This window comes from Coregonus clupeaformis, chromosome 28 (assembly GCF_020615455.1).
Source record: "Coregonus clupeaformis isolate EN_2021a chromosome 28, ASM2061545v1, whole genome shotgun sequence".
Lineage (NCBI taxonomy): Eukaryota > Metazoa > Chordata > Actinopteri > Salmoniformes > Salmonidae > Coregonus > Coregonus clupeaformis.
Genome location: NC_059219.1, coordinates 14,822,622 through 14,845,608, shown reverse-complemented (window position 1 = coordinate 14,845,608; position 22,987 = coordinate 14,822,622). Strand labels below are relative to the sequence as shown.

The 22,987-nt window shown below is 43.4% G+C and overlaps 1 protein-coding gene across 5 annotated transcripts in view; it reads left to right on the top strand.

The window, feature by feature from the left end:
• Window positions 1-22,987, top strand: part of LOC121542877 (carcinoembryonic antigen-related cell adhesion molecule 2-like) — a 43,177-nt gene that overhangs the window by 723 nt on the left and 19,467 nt on the right. For all 5 annotated transcript variants that reach the window (XR_006657559.1, XR_006657560.1, XR_006657561.1 and 2 more), the window contains exon 2: window positions 21,976-22,299. Coding sequence is in view for 2 of the 5 variants with exons in the window: in XM_045208627.1 (XP_045064562.1) it covers window positions 21,976-22,299 (324 nt within the window). In the remaining 3 variants the exon portion in view is untranslated. The remainder of the gene's footprint in view (window positions 1-21,975; window positions 22,300-22,987) is intronic.

Here is a 22,987-nt window from a genome sequence, read left to right as displayed (position 1 = left end):
CTATGGTACCTCTGGAAGACTGAAGGGGAATGTTACAAATGTCTCAGTTATGTTCCTTGTTAGCTGGGTAGTTTGCAAAGAAGTGTGAGATCAACCTTTCTTGTATGTTCTTCTTTGGTAACACTGTACATTAAGTTGCACATATTACTATGTAACTACACACATTGGAACGACTGTGTAATTACAAATCCACTTGCTGAAGCTTATTCCACATGTGTAATTATTCATTATATATTTTGTTGTTACACATTTTCTTGTTCCGCTATGAAACTAATACGTTTTGTAATTACATGTTTGAAAGTCACTTGTGAATTACCATGTTAATAATTCCAACCAAAATGTGACATTGTTACACGTAACTATCATAGACATTAAAACCAGAAGATAATGATAACGCTGACGTCATCCACGTATTCCTAAGTGATATTCCTGATGGCACATGAAGCCATCAGGAATATAACTCCCCTTGGCATATGACTGTAAGTCGCTTTGGAGAAATGCGTCTGCTAAATGGCATATTATTATTATTATTATTTGTCCTTTTTTGTTGCCTTACAACCTGGATGTAAATAGATTTTTTCGGGGTTTGTATCTTTTGATTTACACAACATGCCTACCACTTTGAAGATGCAAAATATGTTTTATTGTGAAACAAACAAGAAATAAGAAAACTGAAATCTTGAACGTGCATAACTATTCACCCCCCCATAGTCAATATTTTGTAGAGCCACCTTTTGCAGCAATTACAGCTGCAAGTCTCTTGGGGTGCAAAACTGCACCAGCTCCTTCAAGTTGGATGGGTTCCGCTGGTGTACAGCAATCTTTAAGTCATAACACAGATTCTCAATTGGATTGAGGTCTGGGCTTTGACTAGACCCTTCCAAGACATTTAAATGTTTCCCATTAAACCACTCAAGTGTTGCTTTAGCAGAATGCTTAGGGTCATTGTCCTGCTGGAAGGTGAACCTCCGTCCCCAGTCTCAAATCTCTGGACGACTGAAACAGGTTTCCCTCAAGAATTTCCATGTATTTAGGGCCATCCATCATTCCTTCAATTCTGACCAGTTTCCCAGTCCCTGCAGATGAAAAACATCCCCACTGCATGATGCTGCCACCACCATACTTCACTGTGGGGATGATGTTCTCGGGGTGATGAGAGGTGTTGGGTTTGCGCCAGACAAAGCATTTTCCTTGATGCCCAAAAAGCTCAATTCTAGTCTCATCTGACCAGAGTACCTTCTTCCATATGTTTGAGGAGTCTCCCACATGCTTTTTGGCGAACACCAAACATGTTTGCTTATTTTTTTCTTTAAACAATGCCTTTTTTCTGACCTCTCTTCCGTAAAGCCCAGCTCTGTGGAGTGTACGGCTTAATGTGGTCCTACGGACAGAGACTCCAATCTCCGCTGTGGAGCTTTGCAGCTCCTTCAGGGTTATCTTTGGTCTCTTTGTTGCCTCTCTGATGAATGCCCTCCTTGCCTGGTCCGTGAGTTTTGGTGGGCGGCCCTCTCTGGCTGGTTTGTTGTGGTGCCATATTCTTTCAATTTTTTAACAATGGATTTAATGGTGTTCCGTGGGATGTTCAAAGTTTCTGATATTTTTTTATAACCCAACCCTGATCTGTACTTCTCCCCAACTTTGTCCCTGACCTGTTTGGAGAGCTCCTTGGTTTTCATTGTGCCGCTTGCTTAGTGGTGCCCCTTGTTTAGTGGTGTTGCAGACTCTGGGGCCTTTCAGAACAGGTGTATATATATTGAGATCATGTGACACTTAGATCGCACACAGGTGGACTTTATTTAACTAATTATGTGACTTCTGAAGGTAATTGGTTGCACCCGATCTTATTTACGGGCTTCATAGCAAAGGGGGTGAATACATATGCACGCACCACTTTTCCGTTATTTATTGTTTTGGAATTTTTTGAAACAAGTAATGTTTTTATTTCACTTCACCAATTTGGACTATTTTGTGTATGTCCATTACATGAAATCCAAATAAAAATCCATTTAAATTACAGGTTGTAATGCAACAAAATAGGAAAAATGCCAAGGGGGATGAATACTTTTGCAAGGCACTGTATTTGAATTTGAAGCGTGCCATATTGCTGAATGATCATGGTGATAGTGTCTGTAACTATCAAAGGATCATGGTCGATGTATTCATTTTCATCCTGTCTGAAACAGTCAACTTTAATGTCTATGGCCCCTCCTCGCTGCCTGCTGGCCCGTGATTGGTCTGTGGCAGCAAGTGGTCCTGTTTGACGACAAATGTAATAGTCAGAATGGATCACTATTTAATTAAATATCTTGTTTTGTAGTTAACTTTAAAATAATTCACAGTGGGAATCGAACTTGATCATTATAAACACATTTTAGAGCCCAAAATGGGTGTATATGTTTTGGGGGATTTGTCTGTTCTGGCGATCGTAATTTAAATAGGCTTTCTAGGGCAGACCAGGGCTTTTGGCACCGCTAGGTTGCTACACAGTAGCCGAGCAGTAGAGCTCGTGACTTCACGCTCCAGACCGGACACTGGGGGCCTGGTAACTACACATGGCCAGTATAACCAAAAATCCAGGTATTCAAAGGGTTGATATGGTCTTGATATGTTGATCTTAATAGACTAGGACCTGTTAACAACTCTTGTAACAAGGCACGCGCACACCTTGCCATTAAAACCCCTTAGAGTCGATTGACGCACATTTGCCTCAATCTAAGTAACATAATAAAAAAATCCCCATCAAAATCCTTCATTATAAGCTAGATATATATTTTTGCATTGGATGCGTCTCAATTCACCATATCCGCCAATCTTGCACTTTTGCAACTGCAGTGAAAGGTGGCAGAGCTAGAGCGATGTTTGTCAGACCATGAGACATCCCTAAAATCGGTCTTTTCAAAAGCGTCAGAACTATTATTACTCTATGGAAAGGGGAGACTCTCGTGAAGAAGATGGTGTTCTCCGTTTTGCTCTATGACCCCCAAAAGTGTCAGAATACTCTTCTGGAGTCGGTACCATCGATGTCCCAACATTCCTTTTGTAGCGTCCAAATCGTTTGGGCTACAAACTAATCTGACCCCCACAAGTGTCACAGGATTCGTCTGAAGGTAACCGGTGCCGGTTGAAAAAAATATATAGAAGTATGAAGGTACAGTGGCTTTGTGCCTACCCGAAAAAGGGATTAAATATGTGTCCCAAAAAAATATATACATATTTCCTGAGCTTTCTTATATCTCCGAGATATAGGACAGACACTTCAAAACCTTGTTTCTTAAGATGTATTTTTGGACTGTCCTTTTTGCCATATCTGAATGTGTTATTCAAGGTGTTTCTATGGGCTGCAGTGGTAAAGGCCAAATTCAATATTTTTTCATAAATAGATATGAAGCAGAGGCAAACAACAAAAATTACATATTTTAAGGCATGGTTTTCATCACAGTTTGAGTACATTTAGCTTCCCCATTCATTTAAATTCATTTATTTCCATATTTTATTCCGTAAACATAATTATCTTACGTTTAACTTTAAAAACCATGCTAGTTCAAATCATACAAAACATACAAACCAAACAATACAAAAAGGGGCACAGTAAGTGATGCAGCCCAGGAGGCAGGCATCCATTTTTTCCAGTTCTCCATTAAAGCTCAAACTTCATTGGGAAGGCTGTACGGATACGCTTGGTGCCCAAATTGATTACGTATGTCGCGCAGCTGAGAGTCGAGTGTAGACGAACAGATTCAGTTCAGTCAGATGTTCTGGGGTGTATTCATTACGGAAACCATTTACCATTTACAGCACATTCGGAATGTATTCAAACCCCTTGACTTTTTCCTAATTTTGTTACGTTACAGCCTTATTCTAAAATTGATTAAATGAAAACATGTCCTCATCAATCTACACACAATACCACATAATGACAAAGTGAAAACAGGTGTTTAGAAATGTTTGCAAATGTATAAAAAACAACAACATAAGAGTGTTGGTGGTTCCAAAATTCTTCCATTTAAGCATTATGGAGGCCACTGTGTTCTTCAATGCTGCAGACATTTTTTGATACCCTTTCCCAGATCTGTGTCTCGACACGATCCTATCTCAGAGCTCTACGGACAATTCCTTCGACCTTACGGCTTGGTTTTTGCTCTGACATGCACTGTCAACTGTGTGTGCCTTTCCAAATCATTTCCAATCAATTGAATTTACCACAGGTGGACTCCAATCAAGTTGTAGAAACATCTCAAGGATGATCAATGGAAACAGGATGCACCTGAGCGCAATTTTGAGTCTCATAGCAAAGGGTCTGAATACTTATGTAAATAAGGTATTTATGTTTTTTAAATTTTTAATACATTTGCAAAGATGTCTCAAAACCTGTTTTCGCTTTGTCATTATGGGGTATTGTGTGTAGATTGATGAGGGAGAAAACATTTTAATCAATTTTAGAATAAGGCTGTAACGTAACAAAATGTGGAAAAAGTCAAGGGGTCTGAATACTTTCTGAATGCACTGTAAAAACCAAAGGAAGGCAAACAGCAAAACAAAAGTCTCTACGGGACAAATGTTGCTCCGTTTGCATCCGTTTTGCAACAAAATCAGCGGAATGAATACATCCCAGACAGTGGCGTAGCACAGACTCACGACCACCCTGCAAGGTCTGAGTAAGCTACAGTTTTAGCACTACTTCCCTCTCCTTACTGCGGAAAGACTGTATCATGGTGACATCCAGATGGTTACTACCAATGTTACAAGTTATCTATTTTGTAGGCTGCTATTCTACTCTAAATAAAATCAAGTAGGATGGAACAAATTGGCCATATTAGCTACCGCTAGCGACATGTGATATAGCTTTCCGGTGGGAAGCAACTGCTGCCCAGTGGGTATGAAGCAACTCACGTCGGCAACCATCTCAATACAACACCGTTGTACTGGTCATTCGCACCGGCTTCTCGTAACTTTAGCTAATTGGCATGTCACGGTGACATCCAGATGGTGACAAATACTACAAGTTATTTCTCCCTCGCCCATTGAAATAAACTTTATTTTACACATTTTAACTAAAGCCATGCTGCTGTTGTTGCCAGCTAGCAAGCATAAACTTTCTAGCTAAGGCTCATCAGAAGGACTTACTAAACTAACTGAACCGAATCCATTAATTTTCCATTTGGGCACCAGGCTTGTCCGTGTTGCCTCCCCCAGCTCTCTGCACACTCAGACGCACCATGCCTCCGGACTGCATTCACTTCCTGCACCATGCCTCCGGACTGCATTCACTTCCTGTGGGCGGCCGCTAGAAAAAACAAAACAGGAGTTTAAATATGCACAGTTCAAATCACATGATAAGTCAATCAATCAATAGGAATGCTAGTTATATTAAACATGCAAATAAGTCACACATGTAACATTCTCACCCACTTCAAATGAGTGTGTCCTCGCACTGGTTGTGAAAAACACTGCACAATGGCACACGTGCAAAAATACGTTTTACACTGGTTAGAAAAAGCCAATATACACACATAAATAAATAAACCCTGAATATTTCAAAAAACAAACAACGTCTCCTTGAAAATACAGTCCCCCAATGCCATAAGCAGCTCACCCACATGGTGTCCTGGGGCAGCCAGGCCATTTGTCTTCTCCATCCCCTGCTTCCTCTTTTCCTGGGCATCAGGCTTCCGGTGACCCTGGGTGACATCCTGACTGTGAGGTAACGATGGGTGTGAAATACAGAACTCTGCCCATCTCCAGTCACCTCAAGCCCATCGGTCACCCACTTTGAGACACTCTATCTGGCTGTCCGCGGACCCCCTTAGCAGTGCTGCCTTGTCCTCTTGCTGGCACATTCCCCTCAGCTCAGCAGGTCACACACCTCCAGCCATGTTGTTTGAACTGCTTAGGCTTCACCCATAGAGCACCTTAATTCCCCCCAGGCCAGTTAGGTCACACATAGTCCCTCAGTCCAGCAGGGGATGGTTTCCTCTTCTATCCCAGCTACCTCCAGAACCACCCAATGGGGAGACTGCAGAACCTGGGAGCACAGAAACACAGAACAGTAAAAGGCAAAACAAAACTGGCCCCTGCTCCACAACTGGCCACTCATTGGCCCAGATCCTGCTGACTACACCACACGTGTCACAAGTTGGAAAGTGACAGGTTCCAAGTCTGGAGTCAATTAACCAATTGGAATGCTAGTTAGATTAAACAGGCAAATAAGTCACACCTGTGACAGGTACATTGAATCAAATGATATGTAATTACAACGTTGTTACAAAGAATACACTTGTAATTATAATCAAGCAATGTAATTACCATCAAGCAACATAATGTAAAGTGAAACACAGTAGGAATGACTTTTTAATTACTATGTAATTACAATGCAACAACCTTTGCAGACAATAGGCTAACCAGTAGGTGACCTTCAAACATGTAATTACAAAACGCCATAGTGGACCTTTGAACGCCTGTTGATCTTGTTGTTTATAGTTGCAGCAGACAAAGACGTTTCTACAACAGGCCTTTCACCATAAAGTAGCACATATGCAGAAGGTACGATTGTTTAGCTATTCGGAAGAGGCATCCAGAGAATCCGGCCATTCAGCCACTCCGTAACATAAAATAGGTAATTAGTAATTACACATTTGGAATAACCTTCAGCAAGTGGATTTGTAATTACACAGTCCTTGTTCCAATGGTCTTATAACCGATACAGCTAAACCCTATTACCATGTAAATAGGGCTACATAGCAAATCCTATGTAACTACTATGATGTTACTAGTCATTACTGTGTAGTTACATGGTAATAGGGGAAACTTAATGTACAGCGTTACCATTCGACCCAAAATTAAACATAAGGATGCTCCCGAGTGGCGCAGTGGTCTAAGGCACTGCATCGCAGTGCTAGCTGTGCCACTAGAGATCCTGGTTCGAATCCAGGCTCTGTCGTAGCCGGCCGCGACCGGGAGACGCATGGGGCGGCGCACAATTGGCCCAGTGTCGTCCAGGGTAGGGGAGGGAATGGCTGGCAGGGATGTAGCTCAGTTGGTAGAGCATGGCATTTGCAACCCCAGGGTTGTGGGTTCGATTCCCATGGGGGGCCAGTATAATTTTTTTTTTTATGTATGCACTCACTAACTGTAAGTCGCTCTGGATAAGAGCGTCTGCTAAATGACTTAAATGTAAATGTAAATATGATATAAACTCAGGCAAGTGCTGCTGTGATCGCTGCCTCATACGTTTTAATTTACTATATCAAGAGTCGTTGATTTAGCCAATATAAAGCTAGGCACGATTAGGTGGCATTTTTTTCTCCTATCCAGCTACATCATTGACATCAGTGGCCAGGTGTGTTACACAATAATTTTGTGGAAGTGATATCATTCAACTGACATACAGAGACAGGATCACTTGAGTACTACAGTAAAGTCGACACACATTGTTACTCAAACCTGTTCTTGCCTTCCCAGGGTTTTGTCATGGATCAGGTGTGTTACCAGACGGGTCCCTGGTTGGGGGGATAGGAGGGAGTGTTACATTTAACAGAGCATCAGCCCAGCCATTTCTAACATTACAATGGAAAGTTAATGGTACAACTAATATACAACTAATAATGTAGGCCGTCATTGTAAAATAAGAATTTGTTCTTAACTGACTTGCCTAGTTAAATAAAGGTTAAATAAAATAAAATAAATAAATATATATATATATATATATATATGTTCAACTATATAAGCAGTTCTGACACTTTAAACTCTGAAGATAGATACAGAGACAGAATCACATTTTCACAACCCCTGTCCCAAGACAGGTGCATGATAATGGTCCATTCTAAATCAAAACAAATGTCACACATATATTATTTAGTATATGTAAAGACAAGATTAAATCAAGAATAGTGTGATGGGTGACAATATTAGCCTACCACTTGTGAATTATATATTATCACTTGTGAATGATGCCCAGCATAAGAAACAAAGCCTTTTTTTTGCGACATGTTCGAATCATAGTCGCACACCTCATGTAGCCTAGCCCATAGGCCTATATGTTTTAATACGATTTGTATCACAACTAAAGTGGCCAAATAACTTCTTAAAATTAAGCATATTAATCCACTTTACAAGGGGTGTTGAGCCTAACTGGCATATACAGTGGGGAGAACAAGCATTTGATACACTGCCGATTTTGCAGGTTTTACTACTTACAAAGCATGTAGAGGTCTGTAATTTTTATCATAGGTACACTTCAACTGTGAGAGACGGAATCTAAAACAAAAATCCAGAAAATCACATTGTATGATTTTTAAGTAATTCATTTGCATTTTATTGCATGACATAAGTATTTGATACATCAGAAAAGCAGAACTTAATATTTGGTACAGAAACCTTTGTTTGCAATTACAGAGATCATACTTTTCCTGTAGGTCTTGACCAGGTTTGCATACACTGCAGCAGGGATTTTGGCCCATTCCTCCATGCAGACCTTCTCCAGATCCTTTAGGTTTCGGGGCTGTCGCTGGGCAAAACGGACTTTCAGCTCCCTCCAAAGATTTTCTATTGGGTTCAGGTCTGGAGACTGGCTAGGCCACTCCAGGACCTTGAGATGCTTCTTACGGAGCCACTCCTTAGTTGCACTGGCTGTGTGTTTCGGGTCATTGTCATGCTGGAAGACTCAGCCACGACCCATCTTCAATGCTCTTACTGAGGGAAGGAGGTTGTTGGCCAAGATCTCGCGATACATGGCCCCATCCATCCTCCCCTCAATACGGTGCAGTCGTCCTGTCCCCTTTGCAGAAAAGCATCCCCAAAGAATGATGTTTCAACCTCCATGCTTCACGGTTGGGATGGTGTTCTTGGGGTTGTACTCATCCTTCTTCTTCCTCCAAACACGGCGAGTGGAGTTTAGACCAAAAGCTCTATTTTTGTCTCATCAGACCACATGACCTTCTCCCATTCCTCCTCTGGATCATCCAGATGGTCATTGGCAAACTTCAGACGGGCCTGGACATGCGCTGGCTTGAGCAGGGGGACCTTGCGTGCGCTGCAGGATTTTAATCCATGACGGCGTAGTGTGTTACTAATGGTTTTATTTGAGACTGTGGTCCCAGCTCTCTTCAGGTCATTGACCAGGTCCTGCCGTGTAGTTCTGGGCTTATCCCTCACCTTCCTCATGATCATTGATGCCCCACGAGGTGAGATCTTACATGGAGCCCCAGACCGAGGGTGATTGACCGTCATCTTGAACTTTTTCAATTTTCTAATAATTGCGCCAACAGTTGTTGCCTTCTCACCAAGCTGCTTGCCTATTGTCCTGTAGCCCATCCCAGCCTTGTGCAGGTCTACAATTTTATCCCTGATGTCCTTACACTGCTCTCTGTTCTTGGCTATTGTGGAGAGGTTGGAGTCTGTTTGATTGAGTGTGTGGACAGGTGTCTTTTATACAGGTAACGAGTTCAAACAGGTGCAGTTAATACAGGTAATGAGTGGAGAACAGGAGGGCTTCTTAAAGAAAAACGAACAGGTCTGTGAGAGCCGGAATTCTTACTGGTTGGTAGGTGATCAAATACTTATGTCATGCAATAAAATGCAAATTAATTACTTAAAAATCATACAATGTGATGTTCTGGATTTTGAAGTGTACCTATGATAAAAATTACAGACCTCTACATGCTTTGTAAGTAGGAAAACCTGCAAAATCGGCAGTGTATCAAATACTTGTTCTCCCCACTGTATAAGCAGCGCGTGAGTTTCAAGTTTGGGGAAGATAATCTTCACCATAAAATGCACCTTTATAATAAAAGCATTACATGCATAATTGCATTTGCGGTCACTTTTGATAATGGTGTTTTTTGCTAATAGACCATTCACGCTTATAGCCTACTACCATGTGCACATTGATGCGCTTATAATGTGAAGAAATAACCTAATAGTTTATCAACATTTTAAGCTAAACATTCTGATCTGTTGCGTCAGCCAAATTGCATAAAAAGTTGTTTTGATGCTAGAGGTTGTATTAATTTGGGATCTATCTCATCCCACAACTGTTCCAGACTATGTTTGGAATATTTATTTCCTGCACAGAATAGAATAGGTTGACCTTTGTACTATGTATACTCCCGAGTGGTGCAGTGGTCTAAGGCACTGCATTGCAGTGCTAGCTGTGCCACTAGAGATCCTGGTTCAAAGCCAGGCTCTGTCGTAGCCGGCCGTGACCGGGAGACCCATGGGGCGGCGCACAATTGGCCCAGCGTCGTCCAGGGTAGGGGAGGGAATGGCCGGCAGGGATGTAGCTCAGTTGGTAGAGCATGGCGTTTGCAATGCCAGGGTTGAGGGTTCAATTCCCACGGGGGGACAGTATATAATAATGTATGTACTCACTAACTGTAAGTCGCTCTGGATAAGAGCGTCTGCTAAATGACTAAAATGTAAAAAAAATGTAGATTGACATAGGCTAGTGCTTTTGCTGTTCGTTAGGCCTACTCATCTTGTTGGCTGACGAAAAGTACATGTGGACAGTTCTTCCAATATCTTCAATATGCACCTCAGAATTGGATAAGGACGCGCACAGTTGCGTCCCCGATGTGTCTGTCTTAACTTGTAGCCTGTGAGTGAGTGAGAGATGCTTCAGATTGCGCAGCACACTCAGGGAGGCCGCAAAAGGCATGGATTTGTTTAGGGTGTATTACGACCACATAGGGGATATCGCCGTGAAATTCGAGGCATTATCAAGTGCTTGTCAAATTGTGAATGAGAGACTATTGGAGTGTGTACAGCCTGCGCAAAAAACAAAGCAGAGCTCATGCCTTTCAAGTGCCTTTTTTCAAATCATCATTAGAGTCTCATCATGCAGCCTTACAATGTATTAAAAATCTAAACATATAGCCCAAACTTTGTAGAACAACTAAAGTTTCATTAATAACTCTAAATTAAGCATATAGGACTACCTATTTCTTTGTTAATCGCTCAACACAGAATAGCCGCATGTGCACACTCCCTCAAATCGTTTGGAGAAAATATGTATATTTTATTCAGCTTTGTTCAATTGTATTCTTCATACTATAAAATAATATAAAATAATGACACGGAATTATAAGCAAATCTTGTCTGCTAAATGAACTAGTGTAGCACACAGCCATTTGGCATAGACACATCAGAACCTAACATTAGGACAACTCTGAGTATGCTATTCTTTTCTTCTGAAATAGACTACATTTTCTTCATATCATGCTTCTTTAGACCTGTCTAAAATAAATAATGAATTTATTGTGAAGGTGTAGGCTATATTACATGGATTTATTAGACTTTTTAAAATGGCTTGTAGGCTATGTGTGGAAGCCAGGAGATGCTAAATGTGTTTATGTTAGTTAACGGTCAATTACCGTGAGACTGACAGTTATTTGCTTGACAATCACCGGCTGACTAAATCTTGTGACCTCCACAGCCCTAGTAGTGAGTGGAAACACCAACTGTATGCTTCACAGTTATACATCAGTTGAAATATCTGGCTCATTGTTCTATCTGTGACAGAAGCGAGGGAGTTCTATAACTAACATTTCAAAATATCCACTCCAGCAGCCCCTGAGACCAAGAACTGAGAATGCATAAAACACTTGATACCGTTTCCATAAGCAAAGTCGACATTAGAATGAAGTTTAAACCACCTCCAAGCGATTTATCTAATGTGCTCTAGTGCACCCAAAGTTGTTTTCCAGTACTTTGTCAACATTTTTTATTGATGTTCATCCGTTCTAGCGTGATAATATGTTTTATGGAAAAAGGGTTGGAAAAAAATAGGTGTCTCCATAATGACAATCTAAATAGCCTACCTACAACTGGAAAAAAATAAAGAAAAACCTTGAATGAGTAGGTGTGTCCAAACTTTAGACTAGTACTACCAGTCTAAAGTTTAGACACACCTACTCATTAAACGGTTTTCCTTTATTTTTACAGTTTTTTACATTGTAGAATAATAGTGAAGACATCAAAACTATGAAATAACACATATGGAATCATGTAGTAACCAAAAAAGTGTTAAACAAATCAAATTATATTTTATATTTGAGATTCTTGAAATAGCCACCATTTGTTTTGATGACAGCTTTGCACACTCTTGAAATTCTCTCATCCAGCTTCATGAGGTAGTCACCTGGAAAGCATTTCAATTAACAGGTGTGCCATCTTAAAAGTTAATTTGTGGAATTTATTTCCTTCTTAATGCGTTTGAGCATATATGGTTGTGTTGTGACAAGGTAGGGGGGTATACAGAAGATAGCCCTATTTGGTAAAAGACCAAGTCCATATTATGGCAAGAACAGCTCAAATAAGTAAAGAGATACGACAGTCCATCATTATTTTAAGACATGAAGGTCAGTCAATACTGAACATTTCAAGAACTTTGAAAGTTTCTTCAAGTGAGGTCGCAAAAACCATCAAGCGCTATGATGAAACTGGCTCTCAAGAAGACCGCCACAGGAATGAAAGACCCGGCGTTACCTCTGCTGCAGAGGATAAGTTCATTAGAGTTACCAAATTGCAGCCCAAATAAATGCTTCACAGAGTTCAAGTAACAGACACATCTCAACATCAACTGTTCAGAGGGGACTTTGTGAATCAGGCCTTCATGGTCGAATTGCTGCAAAGAAACCACTAACAAAGGATACCAATAAGAAGAAGAGACCTGCTTGGGCCAAGAAACACGAGCAATGGACATTAGACCAGTGGAAATCTGTCCTTTTGGTCTGATGAGTCCAAATGTGAGATTTTTGGTTCCAACTGCCGTGTCTTTGTGAGATGCGGTGTGGGTGAACGGATGATCTCCGCATGTGTTTTTCCCACCGTAAAGCATGGAGGAGGAGGTGTTATGGTGTGGGGCTGCTTTGCTGGTGACACTGTCTGTGATTTATTTAGAATTCAAGGCACACTTAACCAGCATGGCTACCACAGCATTCTGCAGCGATACGCCATCCCATCTGGTTTGGACTTAGTGGGACTATCATTTGTTTTCAACAGGACAATGACCCAACACACCTCCAGACTGTGTAAGGGCTATTTTACCAAGAAGGAGATTGATGGAGTGCTGCAACAGATGACCTGGCCTCCACAATCCCTCGACCTCAACCCAATTGAGATGGTTTGGGATGAGTCGGACGGCAGAGTGAAGGAAAAGCAGCCAACAAGTGCTCAGCATATGTCGGACCTCCTTCAAGACTGTTGGAAAAGCATTTCAGTTGAAGCTGGTTGAGAGAATGCCAAGAGTGTGCAAAGCTGTCATCAAGGCAAGGGTGGCTATTTGAAGAATCTCAAATATAAAATATATTTTGATTGGTTTAACCCTTGGTTACTACATGATTCCATATGTGTTATTTCAAAGTTTTGATGTCTTCACTATTATTCTACAATGTAAAAAATATTAAAAATAAAGAAAAACCTTTGAATGAGTAGGTGTGTCCAAACTTTTGACTGGTACTTTATATATAACATATATACCATGTTTTTTGGACAAATGCCATACTTTTTCAAGTTAATTTAAGTCAAAACTGTAACTCGGCAACTCAGGAACATTCACTGTCTTCTTGGTATGCAACTCCAGTGTAGATTTGGCCTTGTGTTTCAGGTTATTGTCTTGCTGAAAGGTGAATTCATCTCCAAGTGTCTGTTGGAAAGCAGACTGAAACAGGTTTTCCTCTAGGATTTTGCCTGTGCTTAGCTCCATTCCATACATTTTTTACCCTGTAAAACTCCCCAGTCCTTTACGATTTAAAGCATACCTGTCACAACTTCGGCTGAGGCTGCCTCCCCTCCTTGTTCGGGCAGGCTTTCGTTCGTTCGTCGTCACCGGAGTACTAACCACTGCTGCCCCAATCATCATCACAATAGTCTTGTCTCGTTATCACACACACCTGGTTCTAATCCCTAATTAGTCTGTGTATAAGTGTTCCCTCTGCCCCTTGTCCTTGTGGGTGATTGTTTATGAAGGTTAGTGAAGCTCGGTGGAGCTCGTGTATTTTGTTAGACGGGAGTATTTTCCTGTGTGCCTTGTATTTTCCAGTGCACCTGTTTTGTGCCCTGGAGTGTGTTTGACGCAGTTCTGCGTAAACCTGTATTTTGCGGATTAAAGCCTGTTATTCTGTGATTTACCCTCCTGCGCCTGACTCCTTCAACACCACCTCATCACAATACCCATAACATGATGCAGCCACCACTATGCTTGAAAATATGGAGAGTGGTACTCTGTAATGTGTTTTATTGGATTTGCCCCAAACATAACATAAACAAACATATTCAGGACAAAAAGGTAATTGCTTTGCCACTTTTTTTACAGTATTACTTTAGTGCCAGGATGCATGTTTTGAATATGTTTTATTCTGTACAGGCTTCCTTTCAATTAGGTTAGTTGTTGAGTAACTACAATGTTGTTGACACATCCTCAGTTTACTATCACATCCATTAAATTCTGTAACTGTTTAAGAGTCACCATTAGCCTCATGGTGAAATACCTGAGCGGTTTCATTCCTCTCCGGCAACTGAGTTAGGAAGGATGCCTGTATCTACTGTATGTACTGACTTGGTGTATTGGTGTACACCATCCAAAGTGTAATTAATAACTTCACCATGCTCAAAGGGATATTCAATTTCTGATCTTTTTTTTTTTTTACCCATCTTTGCGAGGCATTGGAAAACCTCCCTGGTCTTTGTTGTTGAATCTATTTGAAAATCACTGCTCGACTGAGGGACCTTACAGATAATTGTGTGTGGGGTACACAGACATGAGGTATTCATAAAAAAGCATGTTAAACACTGTTGATGCACACAGTCCATGCAACTTATGTGACTTGTTAAGCAAATGTTTACTCCTGAACTTACATACTTATTGACTCAAGACATTTCAGCTTTTCGTATTTAAAAACTTTTTTTAAATTTCGAAAAACATAATTCTACTTTAATATTATGGGGGATTGTGTGTAGGCCAGTGACACAAAATCTAAATGTAATCAATTTTAAATTCAGGCTGTAACACACAACAAAATTAGGAAAAAGTCAAGGGGTGTGAATACTTTCTGAAGGCACTGTATATATTTTTTTGAAAATAAGGCGTATATACATATTTCAACCCTTTTCCATCCCAAAAATTTGGAAGAAGCAAAGGCTTTGATTTCTGGTCGAACAGATGGAAAAGGGGGTCTTAGAAAACATCTAGCAGAAAAAATCTTAAGGTATTAGACCAAATAACAACAACAATAATGTTGAAGTAAATACCACTGCCAACTAATATCAACATTTTATATTGTCAGGCGTCAGTGTGTAGCGGTTGGACAGAGTCAGGCGCAGGACACAGAGCTAGTAGACAACGTACTTTACTCGTAAATAACAAATGAACATAAACTCCACGCAGGGAGGGCAATCCTGCTCACCAGTCGATAACACCAAACATAGAACAAACACGCACACAACACAGTGGGAGCCAGAGGGTTAAATAGGGACCAAATCATAGACATAAAGGAACCAGGTGTGTACAATGAAGACAAAACAAGTAGAACACAGAAAAATAGATAGGTAGCAGCTAGTACTCCGGTGACGACGAACGCCGAAGCCTGCCCGAGCAAGGAGGAGGAGCAGCCACGGCTGAATCCGTGACAGTACCCCCGACGCGCGGCTCCAGCATCGGCCTCGGGGACGGCCAGGAGGACGCGGCACAGGGCGAGTCGAATGACGACGGTGGATATCCCTCAACATGGAGGGATCGAGGATGTCCCTCCTAGGGACCCAGCACCGTTCCTCCGGACCGTACCCCTCCCACTCCACGAGATACTGCAGGCCCCCGACCCAACGCCTCGAATCCAGGATGGAACGGACCGAGTACGCCGGTGCCCCCTCGATGTCCAGTGGGGGGGGAGGAACCTCCCGTACCTCAGACTCCTGGAGTGGACCAGCTACCACCGGCCTGAGGAGAGACACATGGAATGAGGTGTTAATACGATACTCAGGAGGAAGCTGTAACCTATAACAAACCTCGTTCAATCTCCTCAGGACTTTAAATGACCCCACAAACCACCGACCCAGCTTCCGGCAGGGCAGGCGAAGGGGCAGGTTTCGGGTCGAGAGCCTCACTGCGGTGGCGGTCGGCGCTCGCCTTTAGTCGCCTGATGGCCCGTTGCAGGCGTACATGGGCAGTGTTCCAGGTGTCCTCCGAGCGCCGAAACCATTCATCCACCGCAGGTTCCTCGATCTGGCTCGGATGCCATGACCGGCTGATAATCTAATACACACTGAAATGGAGAAAGGTTAGTGGAGGAGTGGCGGAGGGCGTTTTGGGCCTCTGCCTCTGCCCAGGGCATGAAAACCGACCACTCCCCCGGCCCGTCCTGGCAATATGACCACAGAAACCTATTCACATCCTGGTTTACTCTTTCCACCTGCCCATTACTCTCGGGGTCAGACCCTTGAGGTGAACTGGGAACCCCGATCAGACACTATATCCTCAGGTACCCCGTAGTGCCGGAAGACGTGTGTACATAGGGCCTCCGCAGTCGACGGCAGGACTTAGAAAACCAATCCACAACGACCAGGATCGTGGTGTTCCCTTGTGACGGGGGAAGGTCCGTAATGAAATCCACCGATAGGTGGGACCACGGCCGTTGTGGAATTGGTAGGGCTTGTAATTTCCCTCTGGGCAGGTGTCTAGGTGCCTTACACTGGGCGCACACCGAGCAGGAGGAAACATAAACCCTCACGTCCTTAGCTAAAGTGGGCCACCAGTACTTCCCACTAAGACAGTGCACTGTCCGACCGATGCCAGGATGACCAGAGGAGGGTGACGTGTGAGCCCAATAGATCAATCGATCGCGGACATCTAACGGCACATACATAAGACCCTCTGGACACTGGGGGGAGTGGGCTCTATACATAACGCCCGCTCGATGTCCGCGTCAACCTCCCACACCACCGGTGCCACCAGACACGAAGCCGGAAGTATGGGAGTGGGCTCCATGGACCTCTCCTCTGTGTCATACAGCCGGGACAGAGCGTCTGCCTTAGCGTTCTGGGATCCTGGTCTGTAGGAAAGGGTGAACACACAACGGGTGAAAACCATGGCCCACCTTGCCTGGCGAGGGTTCAGTCTCCTTGCCGCCCGGATGTACTCCAGATTGCGGTGTTCAGTCAAAATGAGGAAAGGGTGTTTAGCCCCCTCAAGCCAATGCCTCCACGCTTTCAGAGCCTTAACCACAGCTAACAGCTCCCGGTCCCCCACATCATAGTTACGCTCCGCCGGGCTGAGCTTCTTCGAAAAGAAAGCACAGGGGCGGAGCTTTGGTGGCGTACCCGAGCGCTGAGACAGTACAGCTCCTATCCCAGCCTCGGACGCGTCCACCTCTACTGTGAATGCCAAGGAGGGATCCGGATGAGCCAGCACTGGAGCCGAGGTAAACAGGTCCTTCAGGTGACCAAAAGCCCTGTCCGCCTCAGCTGACCACTGCAGTCGCACCGGTCCCCCCTTCAGCAAGGAGGTAATGGGAGCCGCTACCTGACCAAAGCCCCGGATAAACCTCCGGTAGTAGTTGGCAAACCCTAAGAATCGCTGCACCTCCTTAACCGTGGTTGGAGTCTGCCAATTACACACGGCCGAAATGCGGTCAATCTCCATCTCCACCCCTGACGCGGACAGGTGGTGCCCTAGGAAGGAGACAGACTTTTGAAAGAACAGACATTTCTCCGCCTTGACGTACAGGTCATGTTCCAACAGTCGACCAAGCACCTTGCGCACCAGGGACACATGCTCGGCTCGTGTAGCGGAGTATATGAGAATGTCATCTATATACACCACTACACCCTGTCCGTGCAGGTCCCTGAAAATCTCATCAACAAAGGATTGGAAGACTGATGGAGCATTCATCAACCCGTACAGCATGACGAGGTACTCATAGTGCCCAGATGTGGTACTAAATGCCGTCTTCCACTCATCCCCCTCCCGGAAACGCACCAGGTTGTACGCGCTCCTGAGATCCAATTTGGTGAAGAAGCGCGCCCCGTGCAATGACTCCGTCATACTAGCAATGAGAGGTAGTGGATAACTGTACTTAACAGTGAACTGATTTAGACCACGGTAGTCAATGCACGGGCGTGAAGTGGAAGGCCGAATGTATCCCTGTCCCAGAGAGTCGGAGACATATGTTTCCATAGCAGCCGTCTCTTCCTGTGACAGAGGATACACGTGACTCCGGGGAAGTGCAGCGCCTACCTGGAGATTTATCGCACAATCCCCCTGTCGATGGTGTGGTAATTGAGTCGCCTTCTTTTTACAGAAGGCGAGAGCCAAATCGGCATATTCGGGGGGAATGTGCATAGTGGAGACCTGGTTTGGACATTCCACCGTAGTTGCATCTATGGAAACACCTACACACCTCCCCGAGCACTGACGTGACCATCCCTTGAGAGCCCTCTGTTGCCATGAAATCGTGGGGTCATGAGAGGTTAACCAGGGAAGCACCAACACCACTGGAAACGCAGGAGAATCAATCAGAAAGAGATTAATTCTCTCCTCATGACCCTCCTGCGTTTTCATCCAGAGTGGAGCTGTGACCTCCCTAATCAGGCCTGACCCTAAAGGGTGACTATCTAAGGCATGAACAGGGAAGGGCACATCAACAGGAACAATAGGAATCCCTAATCTACGGGAAAATGTACGATCAATAAAGTTCCCAGCTGCGCCTGAATCTACGAGCGCCTTATGCTGGGAATGCGGGGAAAACTCCGGAAATTCGATGTCAATACACATGTGCGCAACAGGGAGCTCTGGGTGAGTCGGGTGCCTACTCACCTGGGACGGTCCACCAGTGCTCTGCCTGCCGCCTTGACTCCCTGAGGACCCTCCCCAGCACCGACCAGCAGTGTGTCCTTTGCGGCCACAGTTGGTGCAGGAGACGGCCCCCCTTCCGGTCTCCCTGAGAGTAGCACCTCCAAGCTCCATCGGTGTAGGGTCGGAGGTGCTGGGGGATGGAATGGACGGACCCTGATCCGGACATCCGCGGGTCACCAACAGGTTATCCAGCCTTATCGACATATCCACCAGCTGGTCCAGGTTAAGGGTGGTGTCCCTGCAGGCCAGCTCCCGACGAACGTCTTCCCATAGGCTGCATCGGTAGTGGTCAATCAGGGCCCTCTCATTCCATCCCGCGCTGGCAGCCAGGGTCCTGAAGTCCAGTGCGAAGTCCTGTGCGCTCCTCTTCCCCTGTCTGAGGTGGAACAGACGTTCTTACTGACACCTACCCATGAGACCCCTCTCTTTCCATTTATTGTAACCCTCATCCACTGAGCACCGACCGACACCGGACGTGCATGGACGTTGAACATTTGTTCAGTCCAAAATCGAACAAATCATAGACAGCACAGTACAGTAAGGATATAGGTCTGTACAATACAGTACTGCACTGTACAGTAAAGTTTCGTACAGTAGAGCACACTATAGTAGAGTGCAGTGTAATTTACTGTATTGTACTGTACTGAACTCTTTTACTCTACTGAACTGAACTATACTCAACTGTATTGTGTTGTAGTGTATTGAACTGTACTCTGTACTGTATGTGATGTCCAAACTTGTGAAACATAGACGTCTATGATTGGTACAGATTTGGTCTTGTTTGGGGGCGGAGCTCATTTGAATAATAGCCAGTGTGTAGAACAGGGGTAGGCAACCCTGTTCCTTGAGTGTCGCATGTACTGCAATATTTTGTTCCAACTAGGCACCACACCTGACCAACTGAGCTAATTGATCAGTTCAGTGATTTCCTAAATTCAACATAGTGCCTGCGGGCACTCCAGGAACAGGGTTGCCTACCCCTGGCGTAGAATAATACTCAAACATGCAAAGGGGGATATTACATTTTTCTATCTTTGTGTACAAATTCAGGATACATCACAATGAGAATGACATTCATAATTATGATTTTCGGTATTGTACAGATCAGGGACCCCTGGTGTAATTCTGTTACCATCATTCTTTTACCGGGTATTAATCCACTTCACTTACTGTAGTTCAATAACTAGAAGATATGTTTTCAAACTATAAAATGTGTTATATAACTGACACCCCATTCTTTCTGCAGTTATCTTTGAATCTTAATTCGGAGTAGATATTTAACAGAGCTTTGGGAAAACTTGGTCACATTCTGTTACCCAACTTTACATCTGCACTGTTCTTCGATTAAAGGTATTTTTGTAAAATGTTCAGTGGAAATTGTTAAAAGTAGTCATAGAGTTTTATGGCATGTTTAATTTTGCAATCAATTGTTTTTATTTGGCATACTTTTAAAGTGAATTTTTTTTTGTCTCAGCGTCATTCTGTTACCGTGGAGTTGCCCTAAATCATTCAAAAAATAGAATTAAAGGGGTCCCGAGTAGCACAGCGGTCTAAGGCACTGCATCACAGTGCTGAGGCACCACTACAGGTTTGATCCCAAGCTGTGTCACAGACGGCCATGACTGGAAGCCCCATAGGGAAGCGCCAACCGGGTTATGGGAGGGGTTGGCTGTGACACCTTGGGGAGGGCCGGGCGCCTGCAACCTGACTTTGGTCGTCAGTCGAGCTGTGTTTCCTCTGAGACATTGGTGCGGCTTACTTCATGGTTAAGTGAGCAGTGTCTTAAGAAGTACCGCGGCTAGGCGGGTCATGTTTCGGTCATGTCTCAACCTCCGCCTCTCCCAAGCCCATAGAGGAGATGTAGCAATGAGACAAGGTTGTAACTACCAATCGGGGAGAAAATGGGGTAAAAAAATCATTACAATATACAAAATATTTAAAAAAGGGAATGAATGTATCATAGTAGGCTAACATAGGCTGTGATGGCTTTAAAAAAAGAATGGAAATGCTCTGATTAGAGGAAGCAGAGTTAATGGGGTCACTCCTACGCGACGCTCGTCCCTCAACCAACAGTGCAGGAGGAATCAATGCGCTATCTGACGTAAGACAATGAAGTCCAACAGTGATTTTGAAGTTGGAACAATTATAATAATAATAATATGCCATTTAGCAGACGCTTTTATCCAAAGCGACTTACAGTCATGCGTGCATACATTTTTGTGTATGGGTGGTCCTGGGGATCGAACCCACTACCTTGGCGTTACAAGCGCCGTGCTCTACCAGTTGAGCTACAGAGGACCACAATTCTTCAACCAATAAGATTTTTACTAGCTTGTTAGGCTAGCTAACATGACTAATAATAAAGTTAGCTAGATTGCTTAACCTTGACAATGTGGTCTACATTATCCATATTGAAAAGGTTGTAGTTGTCAGATGGTGTTACAACATTTTCTCAGAGTTTCCCACTTATAGACCCCCCAACTTGGAGGGTCGTTCAAGTGAAATGTCCCACTTGGAACTAGGAGCTACCGACAACTCCTATACAGGAGCACTTGAACACAGCATAAGTAGGCCTAGTTGGGCTTGATAAGGTGACGCCATAATGTCAATAAAGACGCCTTACATTCAACAAATCCAATTAGCTCTTCATAAGGCCTATAATAATTATAACGTTTGATGTAGCTAATGTAATGATGATGATGATGATGATGATGTGCAAGCTGAAATGGGTAATCTGCGATTGCTCCATACATTTCTGGACTTTTAAATTGATGAGATACTGTATAGCCATTGATTCTAGAAGAATATAACTTACAAATGCCTCATGAGTTTAGTTCAACTGTCTAACCCCATCAGAGCCCAAAATATAAGCTTGTTTTACTCAATTGTTTGTCAATTGTAAACCAACATATCTACAAACATACATTTGGGGTGTGGTGAGTGTGAGGGGTTGCTGCATAACACTACTCCCATAGCTTTGGGGACCCTCTTACAGTGAGTGGACCCATATTCAGAAAACACTCATGTTTGAACCAGCTGAACTTTGCTCTTCTGAAATCTGATATGTCTTTGATTACAGCATTTTGTGTTTGTTTTGGAGACATGATAATCATGCCCTATTATTGTTTCCTCAGGATATTGTGCTGGTCTAGAAGTGCTTCCACCTGGACCCGTGAATGGATCATTGGGAGGAAATGTGATTTTCAAAACCACCATCAATCCAACCACACTTATTTCAATTGCCTGGGACTTTGGTGATCCCCCTGTTTCCATTGTTAACTTTGTCAACTCTGCAGGTCCTTTGACCGGAGAGGGATATGTTGGTAGGATCAGTCTGGAAAATAGCACTGGATCTCTGGAGCTCAGGAAACTGACCCTGAATGACAATGGAACATTCCGAGTGACCATAAGAAAGGCTGATGTTGTCTCTCTGGGATATACGTCACTGAATGTTTATGGTGAGTTCCAAATGTTGCAGGGTAAGCTATGTACATAAAGTTACGTTCACTAACGTTACGTTCACGCAGGGCAATATTTTGAGAACAATTGTCACAATGCGTCAGTGTTTTCTTTGATCAAGTGTCAAACTAGTTAAGACGATCTAAGCAAGGCTGGCTGAGGTCCCTAAGGTTGAGATACCGTATGAAAACAACCGCTCACTCATTTAGGTCAACTACCAATTCTGGGTTAACACTTGGCGTTTTAAATGGTTTTGAGCATTATTGCAACATGGGCTGAACACAATATTCTATAATTTTACAAATTACCTTTTGAAATGGTATGTTCTCGTTTTTCCCAATTTATGAGAGGATTGTTCTTAGGTTGTACCTAGGTTATCTACTTTTGAACGTAGACTTCTACTTTGAGAATACATTTTTATTTACACATTATTTTTTAAACGTCCAGGCATTTCTGGCAATGAAACATTGAATGTGACAGGCCAAAGTACCCTAAATTAATGTTGCAATTTACTATCAATTGGTAAACCTACACTCTTTTGCAATAGGGTGGTGCAGTAAGAGGAGGTCTTTCATTAGCTGGCTTGTCATCACTGGTCAGGTGGGGGCTGTTGTGAGCAAGGTATTGTAGCGGACGAATGGACAGGGGCGTGAACCTGGGTCACTGGCAGGATAGGAAAACACCCTA